Source organism: Ornithodoros turicata, chromosome 7 (assembly GCF_037126465.1).
Source record: "Ornithodoros turicata isolate Travis chromosome 7, ASM3712646v1, whole genome shotgun sequence".
Taxonomy (NCBI): domain Eukaryota; kingdom Metazoa; phylum Arthropoda; class Arachnida; order Ixodida; family Argasidae; genus Ornithodoros; species Ornithodoros turicata.
In genome coordinates, this window is record NC_088207.1 from 43,526,183 (window position 1) to 43,550,405 (window position 24,223).

The following is a 24,223-nucleotide window of genomic DNA, read 5'->3' on the forward strand; positions in this document are numbered from 1 at the left end:
TTTGCCTCCTTTGTTCCCGCCGGTTCCACGACGCACAAATTACGCGTCGCTGCACTTATCAGCCAGCTTTACGAGATAGTGTCACATGACTATACGGTGAACAGCCACTGAGGCGGAATCTTTTATCAGACAGCATGATAAAATTGCGAAGACGCGTGTCGCCCATATGACAGTGCCTGAACGAACCAAACGAAGCGCGAACAAAGCACGAAAAGATAATTTCTCTCTCTATTTTTTTTTTAAGTTACTGCAAAGATGAGTGTGTTGACTCTAAAATGCCATTTTCATTACAAGCATTCAAATAGGAACTATACTCAACGGGCTCAAGCGTTTTGCAAGTGCGAATGGGCGATGGTGTAGACGCTTCGTCTTATTATCTTCCTTTCACCCATTCCTATTACTCGTACAATCAACGTGCGAAAGCATTGTTACCAGACCACTTTTTCTTTTCATTTTTTTCATTCGATCTCCATAGCACACACAGAAATTCACGGTGAGCTATAGGGATACCTCCGATACCAGAGTGTTTTGCTTTGGTTACTCACGCCGTGATCCAGCAACATAACACTGCCAGTCGAACCATTAAAAACAGAACGAATACAAATAACACTACTTAAAATACAAATACAAATAAATAGAGGTATCATTTCCTGGAGTCTGAGGAACACAGATACAAAATGTCGTCTTCACCATTTTGTACTGTGTTCTTAAATTTGAACGGAGTTAACTGAACGGTGAACTGAAGTTCTACCTGAACGGGAATCTTCTTCAATCCCTTTCTACAGCATGTCATCTACACTTGTGGCATTTTAATTTGGTCATAGAAATAAAAATATCTAACTAACGAAAGGAGAGAGAGGGTGCAGGCAAGCTGGCATTAATAGGACACGATGACAACTGAGAGGCTCGGAAAGAAAGACGTCTATCTGTCCCGTGCCTTTCGGATGTCATCGCGATTGAACTAGCAATCGAAATTACGACTGTTCCCGCAGTCGTCGTTATAATACACGTCAAGTAACAACGCCGTTCGTTGCGCTACTCCGCTAGCAGTATACAGTATGCCTACACCTTCAATCATCAATGCAAAACGCAACGAGTGTTGCCTACACTGCTCCTGGCCTGCCGTATAACGCTACACGGATATACATTCAACGCTATCGGGTGTTGAACGACCGCTTATATGTTTACCGTATATGCATAAAAGAAAAGGCGGGAGCGCCTTTCCCCCCCCCCCCCCCCCCCTCCTCTCCCCGTTGTCCGAAGAACGCATCCAGGACGAAAAGGGGAAAAAAAAGCGATATACGCTCAGCGTAGCGAAAGCATATTTGGTATTAGCCACGCTCGACATCGCTCTTTCAATGTCAGCTCGTGTGGAGTCTCGGGTTCTTATACGTATCCGCGAAGGGAGAAAATATAAAGATATATAAAGAAAATATAAAGATGAAAGATAGGTCGTCAAAATGGCCTGCATTCTCCGCTCGAATTACGAAAGCGAGCAACTAAAAATAAATAATAAAAACAAAATCACGAAGCCGGAGAGAAGTGGAAGCGTTGCACCTGGGATGGTGTACACTTCCACTAAAGGTAATGTGTTTTTTTTTTTTTTCCTTTTTTTTAAGAAAATGATCGGCAAAACGCGGTTTCACATTTATTACGTATTTACGGGTGTTTTGCAAACACCTTTCTCAATAGTCCATGTCATCATCACTTCACCTTTATTTCTTGTTGTTGTTGTTGTTTTCTTAATAGTGTTATGACTAGAGGTCTGCGCGTGTGCGGGTGTACCCGCCTGTACCCGCGCAATTTTTTGAAAAATGCCACTTGCTGCGGTCGTGCGGGTACCCACACTACACATCCATGGGGGCCTGCTGCGTTTGTACGCGGTATCCATGCGTCGAGCGCGTGTAGTGAAAGGTCGTTTTCTATGGATGGGCATATTCTTTAAGAGAGGAGGACAGCCCTCAAGTCAACTAAAGTGGACGGCATACTATTTCAACAGCTTTTTCGCGAAATAAAAGCGTAAAGGACTAGACTTCCGGAGCGTTTTATAATAATTTGCTGACCGTTTTTCTCAATAGTTACGTGCACATTTTGATATACCAGAAGTGCAATGTCATGTCAGCAGACGCTTTCGTGCTTTTCTATGTTTTGCTGCAGTATTCTAACTTGTGCTGCTCGGCTGCACTCACATGTACAGTGCGGCGGGTCAGCAGTTATACCAGCGCAACCCGCGGGTGGGAGTAGTTCTATCAAACCTCGTGCCGGTGCGGCATGAGAGACTTTGTCTGCGGGTGCAGTGCGGGTACACGAGGCCGAGATTTGCATACCCGCGCAAACCTCTAGTTATGACACCCTTCATTTCAGTATACGGAATAAAAAAAAAGGTGTTTACAAAAACACTGCTTTTGTACGCACGCTGAAAGAGGTAAAAAATACTGTTTTTGTTCTTCGCTTTCATGTGGTACTCTCTTGGAACTATAAATGCATTCAAAGACACTCATCAGAGACAAATAAATCAACCATCCAGCCTTACTGCCAGCCAGTTTTCGCACGAGGGATTAAAACGCCACCTATGTAAGCAGCAGCGCAACGTGCAGGTAGTAAATAACGCAGGATGCCATACTGGGTGCATCCATTTAGCTGAACCGCTACGCGAGCAACGCCATCGCACATTAACTAACGTGATGAACTGGCATCAATAAAAGCACAGATTCTTCGTACTTTGATGAGTAGTGCCTACATTGGGTCCCCGGGTTACAGGAAACCCCATAAATCGCCCACGCACCATAAGCAATCCTCCGTTCTGTACTCGTTTGAAAGCAGGGTGAAGGCAAAAGTGTGCGACGCACTTGCAAGTGCACCATGCATGACTGCACAGACACTATATATAGATGCACATTACTACCGCGGTAGATGTGTTACCCGGGAAACCTCATCAGCCATCCAGTCAGCAACCGTGCCTGCCAGCCATCATGTTGGATTCATGTTCAGCCGGTACCAGTATCATATTGAGTATTATTACCGGGTAATAATAACATACTGAAGTCTTGTTCATCCCTAAGTTCCTTGCCTAAGTTCGTTCAACTTATTGAAGTCGAAAAGTCAATCCCGTGTGCACCCTTGGTAAATACACGAAGCCCATAGTCTGAAGTACAGCACTGCACGGCTCGGGGGGGATATGTTAATTGAGAAGAAAAAAAAAAGAGAAAAGGAAAGGTCAGTCAGACGGAGGTCGGCTTACGGCTCGGGATTACCCGAATGCACAGGCCCCTTGAAGCCCAGGCTTAAAGCCAAGGCCGAATGACCAGGCCCAGGCCATGTGAAGCCTTCTGTTTGTGGGCCGAGGCCCGGGCATAGCCGGTCCTAGATTGGGATCGAGCCTGTGCTTACCCCTCTGTTAGTTAGCCACAGTCAACTTTTAAAGGCCGCTACACTTGGCTGGGCCAGGCCGGGTAGCATAGAAATTTCTCGGGCTGGGCCCGGGAAATCTAGAAATCGGCCAGGCTGCATGGGGCCGAGCCTGGGCCCAAGAAGACCCCGTGCAGTGCTCTAGTCTGAAGGATGGCAGTTGACGAAAAGTCAGCAAGTGCCGGTGCCGGGAATCGAACCCCGTACCAGCACTGTCTGACATTTTGCCATCTCTGCTAGATGTTACTGCTTGGATGTTGGCGAGGCTTCAATGTCGTGTTTGTCCTAATTGTTGATTCAGCCTCTGCGTGCCTCACCACAGCCTACTTACTCCGACATGAGTTTTCCACAGCACGCAAACGGAACACACATTTACAGATATCCTGTTTCCAAATTTTACGGGTTTGATGCCGCGCAAGAAAAGGAGAAACAGAAAGGGCGTCCATGCACAATTTTGTCTGCTTCCACGAACAACTTCCGGCTCTGCCTTTTTGTTGAGTCGCACCTGTAAGGGCATCTATCAAACCACCCCAGCGCCACCGCCCCCTCCTTCATATAGCGACGAGCCCCTTCGGAAGCGTCAATTAATTCATTTGTCGCGCATCACTGGCACCGAAGCAGGTGCTTCCGCAGCATTCAATGGCGTACAGAACGATCCACGTAACGTTATGGGCGATCTCCCTCGCACCCTTCAGAGGGAAACCATGTTGGCGTAATACAATCCTAAGCCGCTTTCATTTCATTGTCGATCACTCCCCGACCATGAATATCAGGCAGGAGCTCCCTCTTTCGGACACTCTCGCACCCAGTCGCCCTCTCGTGTATTCCCATCCAGAGCTATAATCGATGTCTCTCTGGCCGCGCTGATTTGTGGGGTGATTTTTATTAGACTCGCAGGTCACCCCGCTTTCAGATCAAAGGCTCTGCGAGATATATTGGGGTTCGGGATGAACAAGCACTTCAGTGAGCCATATATATATATATATATATTTATCGATTTCACTTTGCTTAAATATTCAAAACGTAGTGGTTTTGAATATAAGGAAGAAAGTAAAACAATGCAGGTTTTGTGGTGGTTGCGTTTCGTCGTTGACACGGGGTCACTTTCGCGGGAAACACTCAAATTATGCGGTGGGAGTCGAATGAGGAAAACAACTTCTGAATGTGTAGGTAGCTTCGCCGCAGAGGTTGCGAGCGCTGCAAGAAAGCACGCTTTACAGGACCTTCTTCGATCTTTTACCGTTTGTATTTCGATAGTTTCATCCGTAAAGTCTCAAGGACGTTCAATATGAACGATACACAAACGCACACATCAAGTTTGAGACCGGAAGTTGCAACGAGGTTTTCAGCTTACACTCCAAGTGAAATAAATGCCGAAAGTCTTTAGTCGAATGCCGTATCCTCATCCGCACGAATATCACCTTTGATTTTCTGATTTGATTTGCTGAAGACGACGGTATACGTCACCTTTGTAATACCTTGAAAGTATGTAAAGTGAGGACTCGCTGGTCGGAAGACAGGTCTAAATATGCGCAAATTGAGAATGATGATGATAATGACAATTCAAGCTTTTCTGTTGCCAGGGCGACGACGACGCTCTCGCACAGAACAGAGTAGTTGCCATATTGACTGTAATGACAATAAATAAATGTCACACACCCGATGAGCTAATTCTGCGCAACGCCAATACCCCACGTTTAAAGTTGAACCGCACGTGCCTTTTTCAGCAGACATTCAACCGTACCTCTATCTCCCTCCTCCTTGTCCCCCCACTCCATCTCATGACCTAACCATGACTGGACTCAGCACTGCATACGCCTTCCTTCATCCCGAGGATCCATCCCATCAAGAGCGGGGAGCGCGTGGACGGCCACCTGGGAATTAATAACACGGCCACATCATCACATAAGCGATTAGCTAAGGCTCGGCACAGTGCTCAATTCGTTCGCAAAGGCGGATGAGTGCTCCGAAAGAGAGAGAGAGAAAGAAAGAGAGAGAGAGGGAGGTGACCCGTCGCGATTATTTGCTCCATGCGTGACTTGCAGCACCCCCTTCTTGTGGGTTGCTCCAGCTATGACATTATATGTATGAGTGATCTCTGCCAGAATATTACGTACGTGCAGGATTATGCTCCGAATACGCTTTGGAATGGAATTTATTTGCACAATTATTAGACATTGAGCTGGTTGTGCACAATGGGGTCGAAATAATCATACACCACCACGTATGTCACTTCATGTATTGTGGCCATTGAAGACAACAGGGTACCAGGGTACTGGGTAGCGTCCCATAAAAGTTTCTCTTTGCCGGCAAGTTTATCTTTGCCATGCTCAGCAATAACTCAATGCAGGTGGGGCACAGTGTTGCCTACATGTGAAACTCTGAAGGAGATTCAATCCTGTTGCGGAACGCGTCGTCACGTGGTTTCGTTACGTCTAGGGAAATTTCGTTTTAGGCAAAAAAATAAATAAAATCGGCGTGCCTTTTTATAAACACGCCGGTTGGATGTTTCCCTACAACTTTCCAATTGACCTCTCGACCCTTACGCATATATCTTAAAAGTTAGCTAATCAGTGTTATCTAATTCATTAATTGGGCACATCTGATAAACGACTGGCGACTATGATGTAAGATTAGTAACATTTAATTGATTTCATTTGCGTAGAACGTCGGCTGTCTAAAAATTTGGGGCACGTTGATTCGGATACCCTTGCATAACACACTTTTTCTTCCATCGGTTCTGGTAATAGCACATTGAAAATTTCACTTGATGTAAAGGTGTCATAATGACGACGCAACCATGACACGTGGGACTTGTGCACAACATAAGACATCAACCAAGCCAGATGTTCATCCACCTTGCATCAACGGCTGATGCATCGAGCACTGAAACGGTGTCGTTCTATGTTCTATGCTCGTGTTCACACGAGCGAGATCCCCACGGAATATTCTAGTGGAAGAAAAACCAAGACACTGCTCAGGAAGTTCCGCCGCGTCTATGTCTTGAGCAATCGCACCAGCAATCCAGGAATATCGGGAATTGCCTACTGCGCGCAGACGACACTACCCAAGCAGCAAAATGTACTGAAAGTCGCGTGCAATAGGGGTGGACGGGTAGGTGGAAGGCCTTGAACAGACTCGTGAAACTAAGGAACATCGATAAGACACATACCGTCCACCCCTATTGCACTCGACTTTCAGTACATTGTGCTGCTTGGGTACCGACACTATCGTCTGCTACGAAAGACATGACGACGTTGAACGCTCGCGCTTGTGTGGCTGCAAAATGCTATGACGTGTTTCGCATCTTCAGCTGGAGTGTTCCTCGTGTGAACACACGGTAAGAAGAAGAAGAAAAGTCGTCGAGCTCGGGACAGTGAGGAATGATGGCAACTTCGGACGGAACTACACCCGCAAGTTTTACCGAGGGAGGAATCTCACTCCATCGTGGCATATGCGAAGGCATTCCGACTTCGATAACAACGTTGGTGAGCGGGAACCAAGGCGTGGCTGAAAGTGACGCCGGGAATCTCGGAACCAAATTCGTAACGGGAAGGCGATTATCCGATGAAGTTTATATTTGTCGCGCGGGGCCACAAATGACAACGAGCAGATGTACGAAGCCTAATATTCTTTCTGCCTGTCAAGGGGAAGAACAAAACGAACGGTCACTTGGAAAGACTGTGACGTTTGACCTGACTCCTCAAGTGAACAAACTAAGCCTGTCAGGTATGTTTTTGTTTGTTTGTTTGTTTGTTTTTTGTCTAAAGTTAGGAAACTGTACATGTACGAATGTCTTTTGAAATATTTGTTGCGAATAAACCTAAATGAGCAATACTTACGACAGTCTTTTTTTTTTTTAAGTTCAATGCGAAAATAACATACTAGCAACCTATGCGAACGTCTGCTAAAAAAACGGAGTTTGATGCCGACACGGGGTCCAAGACAAATGCAGGCACCGACTGGAGCCTGCGTAATGGGGGGAGGGCGGGGGTTCCGCTTCCCTTGGACCCCTCCGCCCCAGGAGTTACAATGAAACAACCGGGACTAACCTTACCTAAACTCACGTTCGCCTCCCATGCGCCCCCTGGAGCGGTACCATTACTGCAGTACAGCGTACAGCTTCCTTCAATGTAACAGGGATATAAACAAATACAGAATGCGTCCTAATCCAACGTCTTGTAATAAATTGTACGCTATGTAAGTATTATGTATGTTAGATACAAGGGTAGTTCAAGGTTGACCGAGACTTTTATTTCGTTAACGTACAATGGAAAATTCGGGAAGCACAAAATTACGTCAGTTTTGCAAAGTATTCACCGTGCGCCTCTATGAAACACCTCTGCCGTCGCTGTGGCAACTCTGATGCCTTTGGCATAGAACGGAGGTCGTAGCCACTGCAGGACGTCTTCCTGGAAGGCTTCAATCTGTGTGAAACGTCTTTCCTCCAAGCTGCAGGGGCCCAAATAAATGCTAATCGCTTGGGGTCTAAATATGGGCTGTAAAGGGCACGGGGTAAAACCTCCCAGCGCATTTCGGCCAGCGTTGCCGTCAAATTCGACGTGTAAGGCCGGGCACTGTCATGAAGAAGAATGCGACCCTTCCGTACAACATGCAAGACCTTTTCTTGCGAAATGCGTTTCGCAGGGCACCCTTTATTTTATAGTAGTAGTGGGCATTAATCGTGACCCCTTGCTCCAAGAAGTCCACATGGATGACACCCCACATGTCCCATAGACAGTCCACATGGACTTCCCTGCAGACGGTTGCATCGTTAGCGCGGAAGCCTCGCCATTACATGTTGCTTCTTTTTGTCTTTGGGGTCATCCAGGTTTCATCACGTGTGATAATTGATTGCAAGAAGTTCGTCCCCCTCGGATCGTAACTGGTTCAGTAGCTGCTCAGAGACTGCCATGCGCCCTCCCTTCTGGTCGCAATACCAGAGTGCTTAGCGTCGCTTTGAACTGTGGGAGTTTACTAATACGAAAGAAACGGGTGGCCTCCAAACCTTTCCGATTTCTCCCCTACCGGTCTAGTGTCGACGACGTGTCAAGGTCAGCGAAAGAAAAATGGGAAGGATTATTCTTCGTTGCCCCGCTCAGCAAGCGCCCAGGATGCAATGCGTGTGCAAAGAGCACTGGGATTTCCTGAACTCGTCTATTGAGGCGTCCAGGAACCCATCTTGCATAGACTTTGCGAAACAGTAAGTGCTCGTGAATGATTGTCTCCACACTGCCGACAGTAATTTTACGTTGGGCTACAATGTCCCGAACTGCTACTCGCCGGTTCTCGAGGATGGCTTGCTCAACGACTGCTTGTTCACTGGCGTGATTGCATTCGGACGAACCTGTCCGTGTGGTTCATTCGTCACCATATACTGCCCTTCGTCAATCTATCTGCGCCATTCGTACACTCTTCCCCTTGACATCGTTTGTTCCCCATCCTGTGCCTGTAATCTTTGAAAAATTTCAGCTGGTCTGACGTTCTCCTTCACAAGGAACTTGACCATGCATCGCAGTTCCACATCTATACACACACTGCTCGCCGCCATGATAGCTACCGCTGCTGCACGTGCCGCCGACCCGAGAAGGGTTGCACTTCATCCTCCAAAAGTTTTATTGAATTACATTTATGCACTGATTTCTCTCGAGCAAAAGTATCGGTGAACCGACCCTTGTACGTATTATAAATTAAAGACAGTACGCAGTATATAAATGTCGTCTGTAAACACTGCGTGATGCTTTCACGAATTTTCGAAAAAACCCGCAACACTTCATTGTTTCGGACGCTCCAAGAGTGGCTGACGTTACCGAGAGCACTGGCGTCTGTCCCCTAGCAATAGCGCGCGCGTGCCTTTCGGCTCTCCGTTCTCCTCCCCACGTTACAAGACTGCCAGCAGCTGTGAGGAGATGGAAATCGACCTTTGACGGGCAATGTTGCTAGACGGGTGTGAGACCAGGCACACTATGACGTCATACTCCTAAAAACTAGAAATTTTATTATAATTCCGTGTTACGTAGAGAAACAACTGTTTTGGGAGAATGTAATATGCGACACGTGAATTGCAATGGCAAAACTTCGATTCCTGAAGACGCGAGATTTAGTCTGCAGCATGAGTATGGCATAGATGTAGGCCTTGTGGTGGACAAACTCCATAATGTGAAAACCCTGAGTCTGGGAAGACCTATAGGGAGGTGTGCTCATCCTGTCCAGACTCAGGCTTTTTACATGATGGAGTCTGTAGTTGCACTTTAAGCAACCGTGTGGATGCCTAATTTCTACCCTTCAATTGTGTTCCTTCTAGCTCCACCTGAACATCCCGTAACCGACACGCGTCGTACAGCGCTCGACAGGCGTCGAGCACCGAGCGGGACAGAAGCTGCTGTAATTATCATCACAGTCATGGCGGTGGCCGTTTTCGTGACGTGCGTCCTAGCGTTCCTTTTTAGCAAACCAACGTCCAAGTCACAGAAGGCCTTCGGAAGGGACATGTGCCAGGGCTCATCTTGCCGCGAAATGTACGACTTCACCAACAGTATCATTGACCCATCCGTAAACCCGTGCGAGGACTTCTACCGCCACGTTTGCAAGCAATGGATTAAAAGGAACGGTGATGGCCCCAGCAGCTATATTGATGAAGCCGTGCAGAAGTTCAGGAAGGCGGTCTACGACGACCTGACCGTCGTACACGATGGTCAGCCGCCGATTGGAACCATTCGCAACGGTATTAAAGAATTCTACGACAGCTGTCGGACCTTTCTTTCCAAGGACACGTCGATGACAGTACTGCTGCGTAATATAGCTACCTCTTTCGATATTCACCTCGTCAAATGGTTGAGATCAATAGCAATAAGCGATGTCTTCTACAACATGGTAGAGATATCCCTGCGTCTAGGCATTCCCACAGCGTTGAACGTCACGTACAGAACTAGCAAAAGGCCGAACCGCTCCAAAACCATGCCACCAAAGGTGCATGTTGACGTTGGAACTACACTTTCAAGCATTTTCGGTCAACGACTGGATGTTAATCTTCAGATGTACCTGCGGATTGTGATTAATACGATGGACCTGAGCCCTGCTGAAAGCGAGGTAGACCTTGAGAAATTAGATGTGCTTTTCAGCAAGACTCTCGCTGGAAAACACAAGGGAATCTCCGTACGAAGGACGTTCAAGACTCTTCCTTCAAGTATAAAGCCCGACACATGGATAGCCGCACTCAACAAACTAGTGGCCAATCACACCTTTACTTTGGAGAGCACCGTACTCGTCCATAGGCTCCCTGCTGTGCAAGAAAGACTTAAGCTCATCTCAGTGTTGGCTCCAAAAAACAGGAACATCTATCTTCTGTTACTGGTCCTATCTCATGTTCTTGTTCACGACTTCCGACACAAATATCTTCAGCAGGGCAGACCTGAATATGAATGTTTGAGACTGACTAGCCAGTACTTAGCACCGCACTTCCACATCTATGTCGCCGCCACTTTTCAACCTGAGACCGCAGAAGACAAGGTGATGTCCATGATGTCCAAGATACACTCAAACGTCCAAACAGAACTTCGGTCTTCTGGGTCTGCAAGCCTTCAACTTAAGCAAACCATGCGTAGATTTCACATATGGAGTAAGACAGTGAAGAACTACTCAGCTCCCCTCTTGCAACATTTGAGTGGTGACTTCATCACAAATGTAGCTCAAGTTCTCGAAATTGATCAAGCTCTAAGAACTGCCTCGGAAGGCGCTGTCACTCTCCCCTTTTCATATTGGCAATATAATGGTATTATTGGATACCTCCCAGAACATGAAAAGATAGTTGTGACAACTGTTCACTTGCTGCCGAAACTGTTTGACCTCAGCAGCGGGAATCAGCGCTTTAACTACGCTGCCTTGGGAACAGCCCTTGGAGAGGGTCTTGTCCTCTCTGCCCTAGGAAACACTGTAGTGTCCAGGAGCAACCAACTCAAAGGGTACAATTTGCAATGTTACGAGGAACTCATCAGCAGAAGGATAAAAGACCGCAGTATCACGGGTCATCACGTTCAAGAGTTACTGGCTGTGATCATCGCACTGAAGGTTTCCCATGACCTCAGTCACGAGCGGAAGCACGAAAAGGCAGAAGACGACCACGATGTCATATTTTTCCGACGGTTTTGTTTGACCAACTGTGGCACACTGTCGTCGCAACATCGATACCTTCCTGGAGACCTACGCTGCAATATTGCTACTGCCATGATGCAGCAGTTCAGAAATGCTTTCAAGTGTGGAAACACGTCACTTTACACCTGCAAAAGTTCCCCGCAGAAGACATCTTCAAGTGGATCACCTCAGCTACTCTAACCTCTGTGTTATTCTCATGGTTTTGTGCTGTAAATGAACAAAAAGAGAAATAGATCCAATAACAATAAACGAATAGGATGGATGCACCTTGAAGAGAGATGAAAATACAGGTTAGTAGCTAGTCTACTTTGCACAAAGCGTCCACTGACTATGCACAGACACTGTCGACAAATTTGGAATGAGAGTGGATGTAAATTGAAGGATTGTGCAAATACAGGTTAGTAGTTACTAGTCAAGCAGTTAGTATAGTTGAGAGTTGATCACTCCAGAGAGAAATCCCACAGATGTTGATAACGGGGTGGATGCGGGTTGAAGAGTCGGTTGAAACTATGTGCAAACATAGATTGGCTATTACCCCAAAGAGGAGGAGGACACCAATCTCAGCATACATGACTCAGCAATGAACAGTTTGTTTTGATTCCCCACACTTTGATTGATTGGGAACAATATTGGGGCCAAATATTGGGAACAGCAAGTTGCAATAAGTGCCCCTCATTCTTGGAATGGACATTGCAGCATAAAGCTGGAGGGATCCCTGAGTCCTAGCTTCCATGCTTCAAGATTCTGCTGCCCCAGGTGGAAGCTTGCCTTAGACAGCTCCAGTAACTACAATTGGTGTCAGGTGCCTTTCTAGCATAGTTCAGTATCTCGGAAGTGTTTTGCGTTAAGAATGTTCCAAAATAAACTCCAGTCACACACAACCTATAAAACAACGTGTAGATTTCTTTTGCTCATATATACACAAGCTTCCACATATGTACACATCTGTCTCAAGCACAGACAGCACACTTTTGCTACTTCTCTTCTTTTCTTCGTTTTGACACGATTTCATCCACTTCACTCACTTCGGAGGCATCTCTTTTAGTATCTCCCTCTCCTTTAGTTCCATATGTTGGATTATGCCTACTAGACGATGCCGCCTTCAGCTCATCATCCTGTTCTAGGTACTCATCCCATTTCTTGAGCCTTTCCTCTAGTTCCTCCTCTGTCTCCATAATTTTAAACCTTGTGCGACCGTCCCAGGTTTCTGCTACCAGCTGTCGTTGCGCAAACCACCGGCCGTTCATCAGAGCAATGCAGGCATCCGCTTCCTCTGGCTCTTTGAACGTTACTGTTGCTATACCTTCCTTGTTTCGCTGTAAGAACAGAGACGAACATTTCTATGTTCAGGAGACAACATGTGAGCTGCAGTCACAGAGGTATACCTCCACCAGAGAATAGCGTGTCTCGTACATCGAGAGTGTGGCGTACCATTAAATGGTGACGCCGGGCAGACGGGGAGGCCAGTTCACACGTTTTGTAAACACATATACATATATTTTAAGCGTTTCCTCTAAAACTACACAAATGTGCTCCAAGTAGAAACCACAGTATGAAGGATTCGGGTGCACTACATTGACTCGGAGGAGTCATGCTCCCTCTGAAGTCAATCACAGACATCTTCAGACTCGTGGGCAGAAGTGATCTACAGGAGTTCACTTGTAGAAATGGATGAATAAATATCCAAATACTACATTCCAAATAAAAATTTACAGAGCTTGCAGCATATCAAATACACCTGCGGTGTCTAAAACATAACATTGCTGTATGGCCAATGTAGTTTCACAGTAGTTTCTGTGAAAGAGAGGGAATGACACCTGCAAATGTCCGTTGGACCTAGAGTTGTGCAAATATAACAAATGTTTCGTAAAGTGTATACTACAATGTCCCAAAGTATGCCTGAGACATTGGACGAATAACAAGACATCAGCTACAACCTGTTGTGTGCTCCAAAAGATTTCTTGATTAAGTCTGAGAGTTTTAAAACACAGCTAACTGAATGTGTACAAAAGTATCCACAAAAACATGTCTTCACTGCAGTACTCATGGTTTCCCTTAGTATGAATAGAACCTGAAGTTTTTGGGTTTAACCTGATTCTTCCCCAAATTTGCACCCCGAATTGAAGGCTGCCTCTTTAAGGTGAAACCAGATTTTTACCCAGCAAACTGCCCTCACTGAGACGTCTGTAGGAATGCACACTAACTTGTTTGGCAGCAAACGCAGTTATACCACCATTTGTACCAAACCAGTACAGTTTGTTTGAGTAACTGAGTCCATTATCTTCTCAAATTTAGCACACTGGAAGTTTTCCCACCCAAATTCGCATGAATTTCGATCACGTGTTTATTTACCCGATTTTTAGCCCCCAAATTTAGAAAAAATATTTTCCGAAAACTTCAGGCTCTATATATGAACCTACCAGAAGCACTCCTTGGCTACACTATCGTTGGCTAATTTTTTATATGGTCTGCATCACAATTGTCCCCTAACATTCTCATAAACTGTTGTTAACTAAGACCAATTTAACGAAAATAAAGCTTATACAGTTGATTTCCACAAATTCAACCTGGCTGGAACCAGTGGCGGATCAAAGGGGAGGCGGTTGGGCGATCGCACCCCCCCCCCTAAACGTCAGACTATACACTGAATTTCCCTCTCTCCCCTCCCCCACCACGCGCTCGACAAAAAAAAAAAAATGCTCCACCCTCAAACCGATGGTCTGGATCCGCCCCTGGCTGGAACTGAAAATTAAGTTGTATACCCAGTATAGAATCTAATTTTAGAAATGGCAGCAATACTGTCGAAGTGGTATTTTCTAAGGTAGATCATGATTGGGCAGTGTGTTTTAGGGTAAGACACGTTTTACCCCCTGATCTGCATCACCATCACTTCGGTTAAACCCCCCAAAAAACAAAAATGAACTTGCAAAGTGCCAATTCAGCCACCAATAGGGACCGTGCGACACTCAAGGTGGGTACGCTGCTCTTTCGCGCCAGCGCCGGTCTTGGGAGTATCCGACGTGACATCACCCCACCCGTTCTATGCACGTAAGGACCCTCTCTTCCCTCCGGGCTGTTGACCCACAATTCGCATGAACCTTTAACACGTCACAAATAACCCTTTAAATACGATGCCAATGATGAGGACAGTGCCCAGAACAGACTCTGTTCGAAATATTGGCAGCTCCTGTCCTGAGGCAATTCCCTTCGTACCACTGATTTGAGTTTTTTACCTCGGCTACCGCCGTGGGCATGCGTCGCGACGGTTTGTGAAATGGTCAGTACATAAATACTAAACTTTTTGGACAACATAGAACTGCCGTTCTCACTATGAGGCTCGTCAACCACAGTACCGGGAGCAATATTGTCTCTGGGCTCCGGCGATGAAACGCACCCCTATCATTATCTCCAAATAAAGTCGCCGTTTGGACGGTGCATCTGACGGCGATACGGTTATCCAGCAGAGTTTCACCCTCACGAAAGCAGAAACTGTAAATCATTGAGCATTGCACATCCTCATTCAGTTTAATCGAAACTGAAACAAAAGAAATGGAATATATTTGCTAATGTTGCGCACAACTCCTGCAATGACCAAACGCTATGGTGCTGCGAGTCTAGTACCCTGGGTGGCGTTTGAAGCATAGAAATCACCAGAAATGAAACATCTGGCCCCTAGTGAAGAGTTCTTTTAGGTGCATGCACAGTTAGCGATGCAACAGATCTAGTGTGGCGAAAAAGACTCTCTCACTTCACATGTAAAGAGAGCTGGCTACACGACGGCTGTCACACCAGGTACTTTCTCCGGAGACTGCATCGCGGCGCCACCAGTTTGTCACACAGTCCCTATAACGGTACCGGAGAATGCTAAGCACTGGACACTGAGCACGGCTGTTCCGCATCTCATGTTCATCTAAAATGTGGGAAGCGCCTTGTTTCAAATTTTTCACCCAATATTGTCCGGCCTTACCCTGTTTTACGGCTCCTGAAATAAAACTCGATTTTACCCCTCGCTTTTTTTCAAAAGAACATAAAACCCCAAAACACAGGGCCCTAATCGGCAGATTGCTGAAACCGCACTTGGGCGTATTAGCCGTTTTTTCATTGTATTAACTGTATTAACCTGTAATCTGTGTTATCTTCAATTGCCTGCATGGTCTATCCCCAGAATTTTTGACAATGTGCTACTCGAGAGTTTATAAGGAAAGCAACTACTTTCCTAACATTTCTGCGAAGTGGGTTCTAAAAATCCGCTGGATTCCTGGTCGTTCCTGTCGTTAAATTTTCTTTCATCGCAGCACGTTCAGCTGTGCCAGTGCCAGCAGTCGTGTTAGATATAGCAGTCACGGACGACTGGGTTTAATCCGCGAAAATGTCGCTGATCCAAATGAAATCCTCAAACGGGTCTTTAATATTTCAAAGATTTTCCGAAACACACACAATTCTGAGGAAAACAACAGTGAGACAGGGACAATTCAGCGAAATTTCGTGGAATCACGGATTTGCAGAACGCTAAGAGCTCTGTTCATCAGTATCTTGAGAACACATTGGTAGGCCCAAGTCGTCTTGAGTGCACCATTAGAGCAGCACTGTTTCAGTGCAATATTGCCAAGTCAGCTAGTAAAGTGTTTGACAGCATCTGAGAAGATGTGTTGCTGCCGCTACTGTAATGATGTGTCACGAAAAATCATGCCTCGCTAACTTTACTGACAGGAGTTTTAAAAGTGGAAAGAAACCTTAAACATTTGTTAGGTATGCTCATGCAACGAGATGTACTTACGTCATACACCACAACCTTCTTCACCTCACCAAACTTTGTGCATTCCTCTCTTAAGTCCTTTTGATACTCCAAGATCAAGGTAGGATCCTTCTGCAGGGATATTATTAAGAAGAGTAATACAAATGAGATTCTGAACACGGAGAAGAAATGACACCAGATGCACAAATGGCATGTAAAGCTTATCACTTCATATTACACAGTTACAAGTAGTAGAACAGGACAGAACAGAGTTAGCATGGCTCATCGAGACCTCAGGCTTTTCAATAACTCTACAAAGCACACTGAATGACATGAAAGTAAATGAAAGTAAAATGTGTATATGGGTATGGGGAATGTAACAAAGGAAATGACACACAAAGCAAAGTGTGAAGTCTCCATTGGTTTTAAGGTGTGTTCCCAAGCACGTGTATGTGAGAGCGTAAACGAGATACGGGAGCAAGGAGACGAACTACATGACCTTGGTGTCAAGGTCTTGCTATCTCTGCCACCTACTTTTTCGTGTCAACAATTCCCAAGCACTCAACTATACTTGTCCAGTGATAGAAGCACATCAAAGTGAACTCGCACATCCTTTAGCGCAAGGAGTATCCAGTGTTGAAGGACCTCAAGCTTTGATGGCTCATGCATCATCATCATCAACACGTGTCCCTTCCGAGTATCTTGGTAATAAATCGTGAAGCTCAAGTCGGCAAAAAGCCAAACAAGAATTCAGTAAATCGGGGAATACACTACTTGTGCACTAGGTTGCGAATATCAGTCACCTGCTTTTTGCCATCCGTCATTGCACAACGTCCTAGTCGTCCTTCCGTCCATGACAACCTGTTCAGCCTGTTACCATTCTAAAGCCCTAATAATTCTCTGTCTTTCTGACTTTCTTAAACTCCCCTGCTGTACCTATCCTTCATCACCCCATCTCATCTGGATAAAAGGGGATGTGAGCAGGGCTACTGCATTTACCATCATTGGCAGTCAGCTACTACAAAAGTGCAACGTCATCTTCCCATCTATGACTGACTTTTTTTTGTTTGTTTCTCGTTGTTTCTCTGTCATTCCTGCTGGTAATCACTTGTTGCATTAAAAAGATGAATAAGGCCCTTATGAGTATCCCAAAGAAAGTGTGTACCTCAAACTCCTCAGGGTCGAACATGTTCTTCAGAACAACAGTGTTCTCATGCTTCAGTCGCATACCCCTTAACTTTTCCGGCCTCCAATCAAACAACCTGCAAGCAAGTGACATTAGCACACATAAACGGCAGAAGACAACACCTCACAACGTCAAAGCAGGCCCCTCTGCTTGTTTTGGAGTTATGTCGAACAGTGCCCAAAATTGAGACAAACTCCAAAGAACTTGCGCTTCCTTTCATGCCTAAAAAATGCAGCGTATTTCGTAAACCAGCAAATTCTGGCATTTATCCTTTTCCATTTAATGTTACTGTATTTAGTTGCAAAACTGATGCACACATAGTTAATGCCCCCTGAACTTGTGCGCCCAAGCATTGGAACTTTGTTTTTCCCGTATTCCCGCGTATTTAATACACCATGACTCTAGCAGCATTACAGGCCATATCACAGAGCACCAGCCGACACAGCACATGCGACTGCTGGATGCGAGACGCTGTGGCTAAACCATGTAGGAGCGTGTCATTCTGGTGTGAGGCATGATATCTCTAGCTCTTGTAGATTGCAGCGGTGCTTGCTGGGCTGATTTCTGTCTTCCGATGCTCTGACTGGCACAAAGCTGCCGCGGCTGAATATTACGAAAGCTGCGGAACAGTGACCCCATCATGCAGCTCACACTACTGAACTGGTCAGCGTGCAGCACACATCATGGAAAATGAGTTAGTTCCTCAAGGTTGTCTCCTGCCCTGCACATGACAAAATATAGGTCGTAAAATATAGGTCCCACCGGATAAGTGGAGGCGGTTGTTAGGTGTTGGGTATTTTCTGCAGGTCCTCAATAAATGAAACCTGGGTAAACGGAGGTCGACTGTAAGTACGATAAGTATATGTACATAAATGGTCAGAATTTCCCGCAAATTATAGTTGCTGATAAACAGTTACAGGAGTGCTCAAAAATAAATGCGCAAGTTTAATAATAATCAATAAAATGAGCAGTGAGGGTGACTCATTTCTCTGTCTCTCTTCCTGCCAAGGGGGGAACAGCATGTATAGTGTTGCAATAAATGGCATAGGCAGATCGCAGGCACGAGCCCACTTAGATGCACCTACTTTTCTATTTTCTTTTTAAGCTTCTCTTTGTCCTTTTTCTTCTTCTTAGGTTTTTTGGTGGGGTCATACGTTCCTTTCAGTTGAAACTTTGCACGTTCTACATGGATTTCTTTGTCTTTGAGACGATATCCGTCCAAAATGCTCAGTGCCAGTTCCACGGACTCTATCTGGGTATTGATGAAAACATAAAACTTCACATTAGTACAGCTTGTAATATCAGAAATGATACGATTCAAATCTTCATAAAAAGCACCAATGCAAAGTAAGATGAGTGTAAGTAAGTAAGTAAGTGGACCTAAGAGGCATAATTCTTTTCAAACTCTTTATAAAAGCAGCCTCTGACATCAAACATCACAGAGAAGTACACATGGCACATTATCTGACAATATTAATGATACAACGTTCACGACATGATATCTACAAAACAACCAATGGTCCTGTGAAGGAATTTCATGAAATTCTGTTCCGCGTTAGAACAGGGTAATTGTACGCTTCAGAGACCCAATATTTTGCTTGCTGCTTGTAGAGCCGTTCATGGAGAGAGCCACTGAAAGGAGCTTATTTCGAAGAGCACCACCTGACATCACACGACGGGCGAAACAAAGGCCAGTGCCGCTGTTTTGGAGCGGGGCTACCACTTTGAAATCTTCTCGGACCACCACGACTCAGCTTGCACTCTGGCTACTTGGGCACAGTGATGACAGATTTGAGGTCACAGCGAGCCCCCATCTCCGGGTCGAAAAAAACTCAAAGAATGGGCAAACTCTCACAGGTTTGACACCAACACTATGCAATGTCACCTAGATAAAGAAAGACCAATCTCTTGGACAACTTGATGTAGCAACTAAGTGTCCGCCAGTCACGACCGTGCTTTCGGCGAGTCGCCATGAGACACATGGTCAGCCACAGCTAGCCACAGAAAGTCACTTGAAATCATCTGCAGTGATTGGTTGAAGCCGACAACATCCCAACATGTCCCCGTGGAGATTGACGAGGAGCCGTTAAGGCGGCTTCCTTTATCTAGGTGAGGTTGCACATAGCCAGCTTACAGGGAACAATACTCTTCATCAACGTGAGGTTACACTAGCAAACCTGTATGTACCGTGATCACAGGAACTGCTTGAGGGGATGCCAGACAAGTTCATTAATCTAAAGAGGTATCACTTAAAGGGTTTTGACACTCTGATAGATGTGATGGATTTCGTCATGCACACCGTACCGCATGTCGGAGCATTGAAGGGAAAAAGAATCGCGATGAGACTGGAACAATGAGGTTCGGTACATATGTACAGTCAAACACCTTCGTAACGAAACTCAAAAGACCACGAAAAAAATTTGGTGCAAAAGCAAATGCGTTTTAAAGAGGATGTGCACCAAGTTCACGTACTTAGTAGAAAATCTTATTAATCTACGGGTAGAGATAGGGCATAGCGTAGAGGTAGTCTAATCAGCTTTGTCGTGGCTCACTTCTCCTAAACACACATAAGAAAACAAACAAAACATCATCTCAATTTGATGCAGCAACTTTTGATTCTTATGCAATATATATCAGTTTTTATCCACAGCACCATGACCGCAAGGTCAGTTCGGAAAAAATGGGCTGGCGATTGTCTCCAAAATGTGTGAGAATGACTTGCTTCTGGGGCTTAAAAAGTTGTATTTAAATGTGAGGTAAAGCAGTCGTGCCGATACACAATCACATCGAATCCGTTTGTTTACAACGTTGTTTCGCAAATACGATGACTGGTGTCACCAGCGTCTCACTGCGTATCTTGTGCTTTTTGGTATGCATGTATGGTTTCGGTCAGCATGTGCGAAACCGCCGAGAAACAGGCCGTCTTTTGATATTCCGTCGATGTAGTACAATACACGCAAACAGAAATCCTTTGCAACGTCACATTTTTTCCTCCTCCACCGTCAGTCGCTTTGAGCATCCGAAATCACCTCTTCTAGCACATTGCATACGTCACGTTATCCGAGTCAGCGGCAAAAAAATGTGGGTTTTACCAGTTGCCCTTTGTGATGGGGTTAGTGCATGGTGACACTTTTCCATGGTGACCTGAGGCGCAATACAACGGGGAGTCCCATTGGAAAGAGAAAGACAGGAGAACGGGGCACAGCGTGTCATTCGCCGTTCCGCTGCAGAACCTCATTGTACAAGTTCAAACTTACCCCACATTAACCCCAACAGATCCCAAATTAACTTCGCTATTCCAATGTTATCGTTGTAAAGATATTTGTTGTAAATGCTCAAAAGTTACATTATTCCTAAGGTGGTCTGCAAGACAGGAAACAAATTTTGTCGTAGTAGTTTTTTCGTTAAAAAGGTGTGTGTTCTAAAGGAGTTTGACTGTATCCCACGTGAGAAACAGAAGCCACATGAACTTACATACCTTTATGTAGCAGCAAAGGGCGTCACCCTTGAGTGTGCCATCATTATTTCTGTAGAGCTTTGTCCTATAGACACCCTTTTCATCTTTCATTATGAGACCACATTTGCTCATAAGGTCTACAAACTCCTCTTCAGTTATATCATTTGGAAGGTTGGTTACATAAACCTTGGTGTTATGTGCATCATCAACATCAAACCAGCCTGGAGAGGGAAGAGAAACAATAGTACAAAATATGCAAATTTCCAGCCCATATGGTATGTAGGCCTCACAAATAGATCGCAGCACAAATAGCAATTCTACTAAACACATCTATTTATTTGTGCCCATGCAAAAATTTGACAAACAGCGGTGGTTCATCTTGCTCCCCTGAAGCCATCAAATCCCAGAAGACGAGGACGCAAACCACTGATTCAATAAACCATCAATTAAATAATTAATCCACAAGAGGCAATGTAATCGGGGTGGTCGAGCACAGGGAAGACTGTAAGGGAAGATGCTAAGCAACGCACTCTTTGCCTAGATTACTGCATGCATACCCATGTTCAATCTAAGGACAAAATGTAGTGTGTCAACCCTAACAGAATTGCTCAGCAAGAGAAATTTGTGAAGCGAATTGCACCTAATAACTTTAGACACAGGGCAGGCTGCCGGAGCCATTGTACAGGTTCTGAAGATGGTGCCTACAGGGCTCCTATAGTTTCACTGTAAGCGCACTGCTATGTAACGTGATGTAGACCGATGTCCCTAGCTATTACAGCCAATAGAAACACGCGTAGGGTGGGGCTTAAGCATGCAATACCTAGGTTGCACATCCCTACAGATATACATTTATTCCTCAAACATTTGTCAGCACTATCTAGGGGGGTAATTACCTTGCAGAAGAAAAAAAGCTTCTAGACTATTGGTTATTACTGATTATTACGTTGTTCGTCACAGAGCAAAGCGGCCCACGGGTGTAAACTTGTGGCGGCCCACAGAGAACTATCTCCGAGGTCTGGGGCCAGTCCGGCCCTAGCTGCCGCCACTGTGCAGTGCGCTCAAGCATTCTAGATTCTTCTTCTAAAGTGCAGGATATACGCAGATAAAGTATGCCCATGTAATGCATTGCCGGCTTACCAGACAAACTTTTGAGAGCTCATGATAACACATTAGCGCTGTCCAAGCCAACAGAAATAATCTAAATAACCAAACTCTGTAACGAAATTATAGCCACACAAACTTTGCCCCTCTGTGCATTTCAAAGGGGGATATACCAACATCAGAGTGGCGGCGGTCTTCGGATGGTTGCATGCAGGTACCGAAATAACAGGAATGAGCAGCCATGTGGGACTTCATTTCAGTTTGTGCAGCGGCGGCACCCCAAGCAGTAGCTAGATTCAACTGTGACAAGACCATCATGCACCATTCAAAATGCACAGAGAGTAAAGTTTGTGTGGTTTTATTTTTCGGTACACAGAGTTTAACTACCAAGATTTTTCCGTCGGTTTTGATCACATAAATGTGTTGTGGTGCACTACCGGAAGTTTGTCCAGTATCAGGCAACACATTACATGTGTTGGTGTGGGTATACTTTACCTGCACACACCCTGTATTTTACATGTAAGTGGAAGCTACATAAGTAAACAGTAGTATTTGTGAACATGTTCCCTTTCACGAGTAACAGTTAGACGTGTATGTTTTTACTGTTCACCGTCCCTAGTCCTGTAGTGTGAAGATGCCAACAGTCAGTCACGTCCCCTTTGTCAGCAATGAATGTTCATGAAGTAACCCTCAGAAAGTCAGGCTTGACTTGAAATGAGTACAGTGTTGGGGGCAACTCATTGCCAGTAAGTTATTGCTGTAACTAAGCTACTTTTTTTTTTGCAACTTTTAACTTCACCCCTTGCTTTAGAGGTCCAGTAACTTCTTGAGGCACCTGTTTTAGGCACCTTTGTCGAAGTAACTTTGGGGAAGTTGCTAATTCCTTTTGCTAGATTCTCATTCGCAAACACACTCACAACTCGCGGAACCTAAACTTTCAACGCCTGCCCTGCGTTCCGCTCAAGATCCTTGTTACCAAAATCATCAAATCCCTCCCTAAAGAAGCACATAAAGAAGACTTCTTTTGTCATATCAGATAGTGGCACAATTTTCATATATCAAAGATATAGGATCAAGAACTAAAAAGTGTATGTTAGGTAGCAAGTAACTTGAAAGTAACTCATTACTTTTCTGAAGTAGCTAGGGAACTTTCAGTTTATTTTCATCAGCTGTAACTTCGTTAGCAACTGTGTTGCATTTTTTGCACAGTAACTTAACTGCTAGCGAGTTCCTTTTATTGAGTAACTTCCCAATCTCTACTTGCAACAACATATAATAGGCAGCAGCGGCCTTCACAGTAATGCTTACATGACTTCAAGCAAGTTCACCAGCGTCAAAAAAGTTTGACGAGATGTCTTTTGACAACCTTACCCGGCTGACTTGGTTTTGGCTTTGGTTTTGACTCTAATCCTTGCTCTAATGCTCCTCGCTCCTGCTGGACCTGTAAACTTGATGCTGCACCATCTCCCCCGCCGCTTTCAGCAGCGCCATAGTTGGCATGGTAGGCAGCAAGAAATTCGTCTGTAACCTGTATGATAACGGGCCTTATCTCAAATGGAGTCCGTTTACTACTGAAATTATTATATGAAAGGTCACAGAGAACGTTATCTCTACGTCGTATAAACAAAATACCTCGAAACCATTTATAAAGCATAAACCAGAATATCACCTTAGGAAACCAGGCGTTCTTCTCAGCATCCCACTCATAAACAGTTCCGTCGTTTGGATCTGTGTAAGTACATCGAGCTTCGTTTGCTTGCTTCTGCTTTGCAAGCTGTTCCAGCTCAAACTGCTTTTTAAAATCATCGTCATTCATATTGCTGAAAGATAACACTGAGGGCAATAAGTACAAAATTATTCATAACACTCGGCCATGTGTGTCGTCAACGGCCAAGGAAATCAATGACCAAGCTTGGCATCAAATGCTATGTGTACCAAATAGAACCGATCGTGGGGATCCTGAAATAAAAACTCTAAAAGTATAGCCTACCGTGTCTTATTGCGATACCATTCGAAGGGTTTTGTACATACAAATCTTTCGGTATAAAACACAACGACCTCCGCTTGTTTGTGTGATTTCCAGAGACGCCTAAATATCAACATGTGCACAAAGAGGTGATGAGGCATGAGGCCAGTAGCCTCCGCGGAGCCAAGTAGTCCTACATCACCATTGTAGTTCCGTGTA

General features: G+C 45.1%; 2 protein-coding genes across 4 annotated transcripts in view; one reads left to right on the forward strand and one right to left on the reverse strand.

The window, feature by feature from the left end:
- Positions 1-6,627: 6,627 nt before the first annotated feature.
- On the forward strand, positions 6,628-11,961 carry LOC135401175 (uncharacterized). 2 transcript variants are annotated; one of them, XM_064633423.1, is made up of 3 exons: positions 7,048-7,137; positions 8,445-8,611; positions 9,713-11,961. In XM_064633423.1, the coding sequence occupies exon 3, from the start codon at positions 9,811-9,813 to the stop codon at positions 11,737-11,739; it is 1,929 nt and encodes a 642-aa protein (XP_064489493.1). In that variant the 5' UTR covers positions 7,048-7,137; positions 8,445-8,611; positions 9,713-9,810; the 3' UTR covers positions 11,740-11,961. The 2 variants fall into 2 exon arrangements, with proteins under 2 accessions (XP_064489492.1, XP_064489493.1); XM_064633422.1 differs by lacking the exon at positions 8,445-8,611 and having other exon boundaries at positions 6,628-7,137.
- Positions 11,962-12,442: 481 nt separating this feature from the next.
- The window catches only part of LOC135401177 (17S U2 SnRNP complex component HTATSF1-like), a 42,674-nt gene continuing 30,893 nt past the window's right edge, over positions 12,443-24,223 (reverse strand). The window contains exons 1-8 of one of the 2 annotated variants that reach the window (XM_064633425.1): positions 24,029-24,180; positions 23,708-23,858; positions 23,410-23,566; positions 20,959-21,158; positions 18,566-18,732; positions 17,460-17,556; positions 16,337-16,426; positions 12,443-12,875 (exon numbers count right to left, since the gene is read on the reverse strand). In XM_064633425.1, the coding sequence (XP_064489495.1) occupies positions 12,534-12,875; positions 16,337-16,426; positions 17,460-17,556; positions 18,566-18,732; positions 20,959-21,158; positions 23,410-23,566; positions 23,708-23,858; positions 24,029-24,165 (1,341 nt within the window). In that variant the 5' untranslated portion in view covers positions 24,166-24,180 and the 3' untranslated portion in view covers positions 12,443-12,533. Of the gene's footprint in view, positions 12,876-16,336; positions 16,427-17,459; positions 17,557-18,565; positions 18,733-20,958; positions 21,159-23,409; positions 23,567-23,707; positions 23,859-24,028; positions 24,181-24,223 lie in introns of those variants that run through there. The other variant, XM_064633424.1, reaches the window with a different exon arrangement.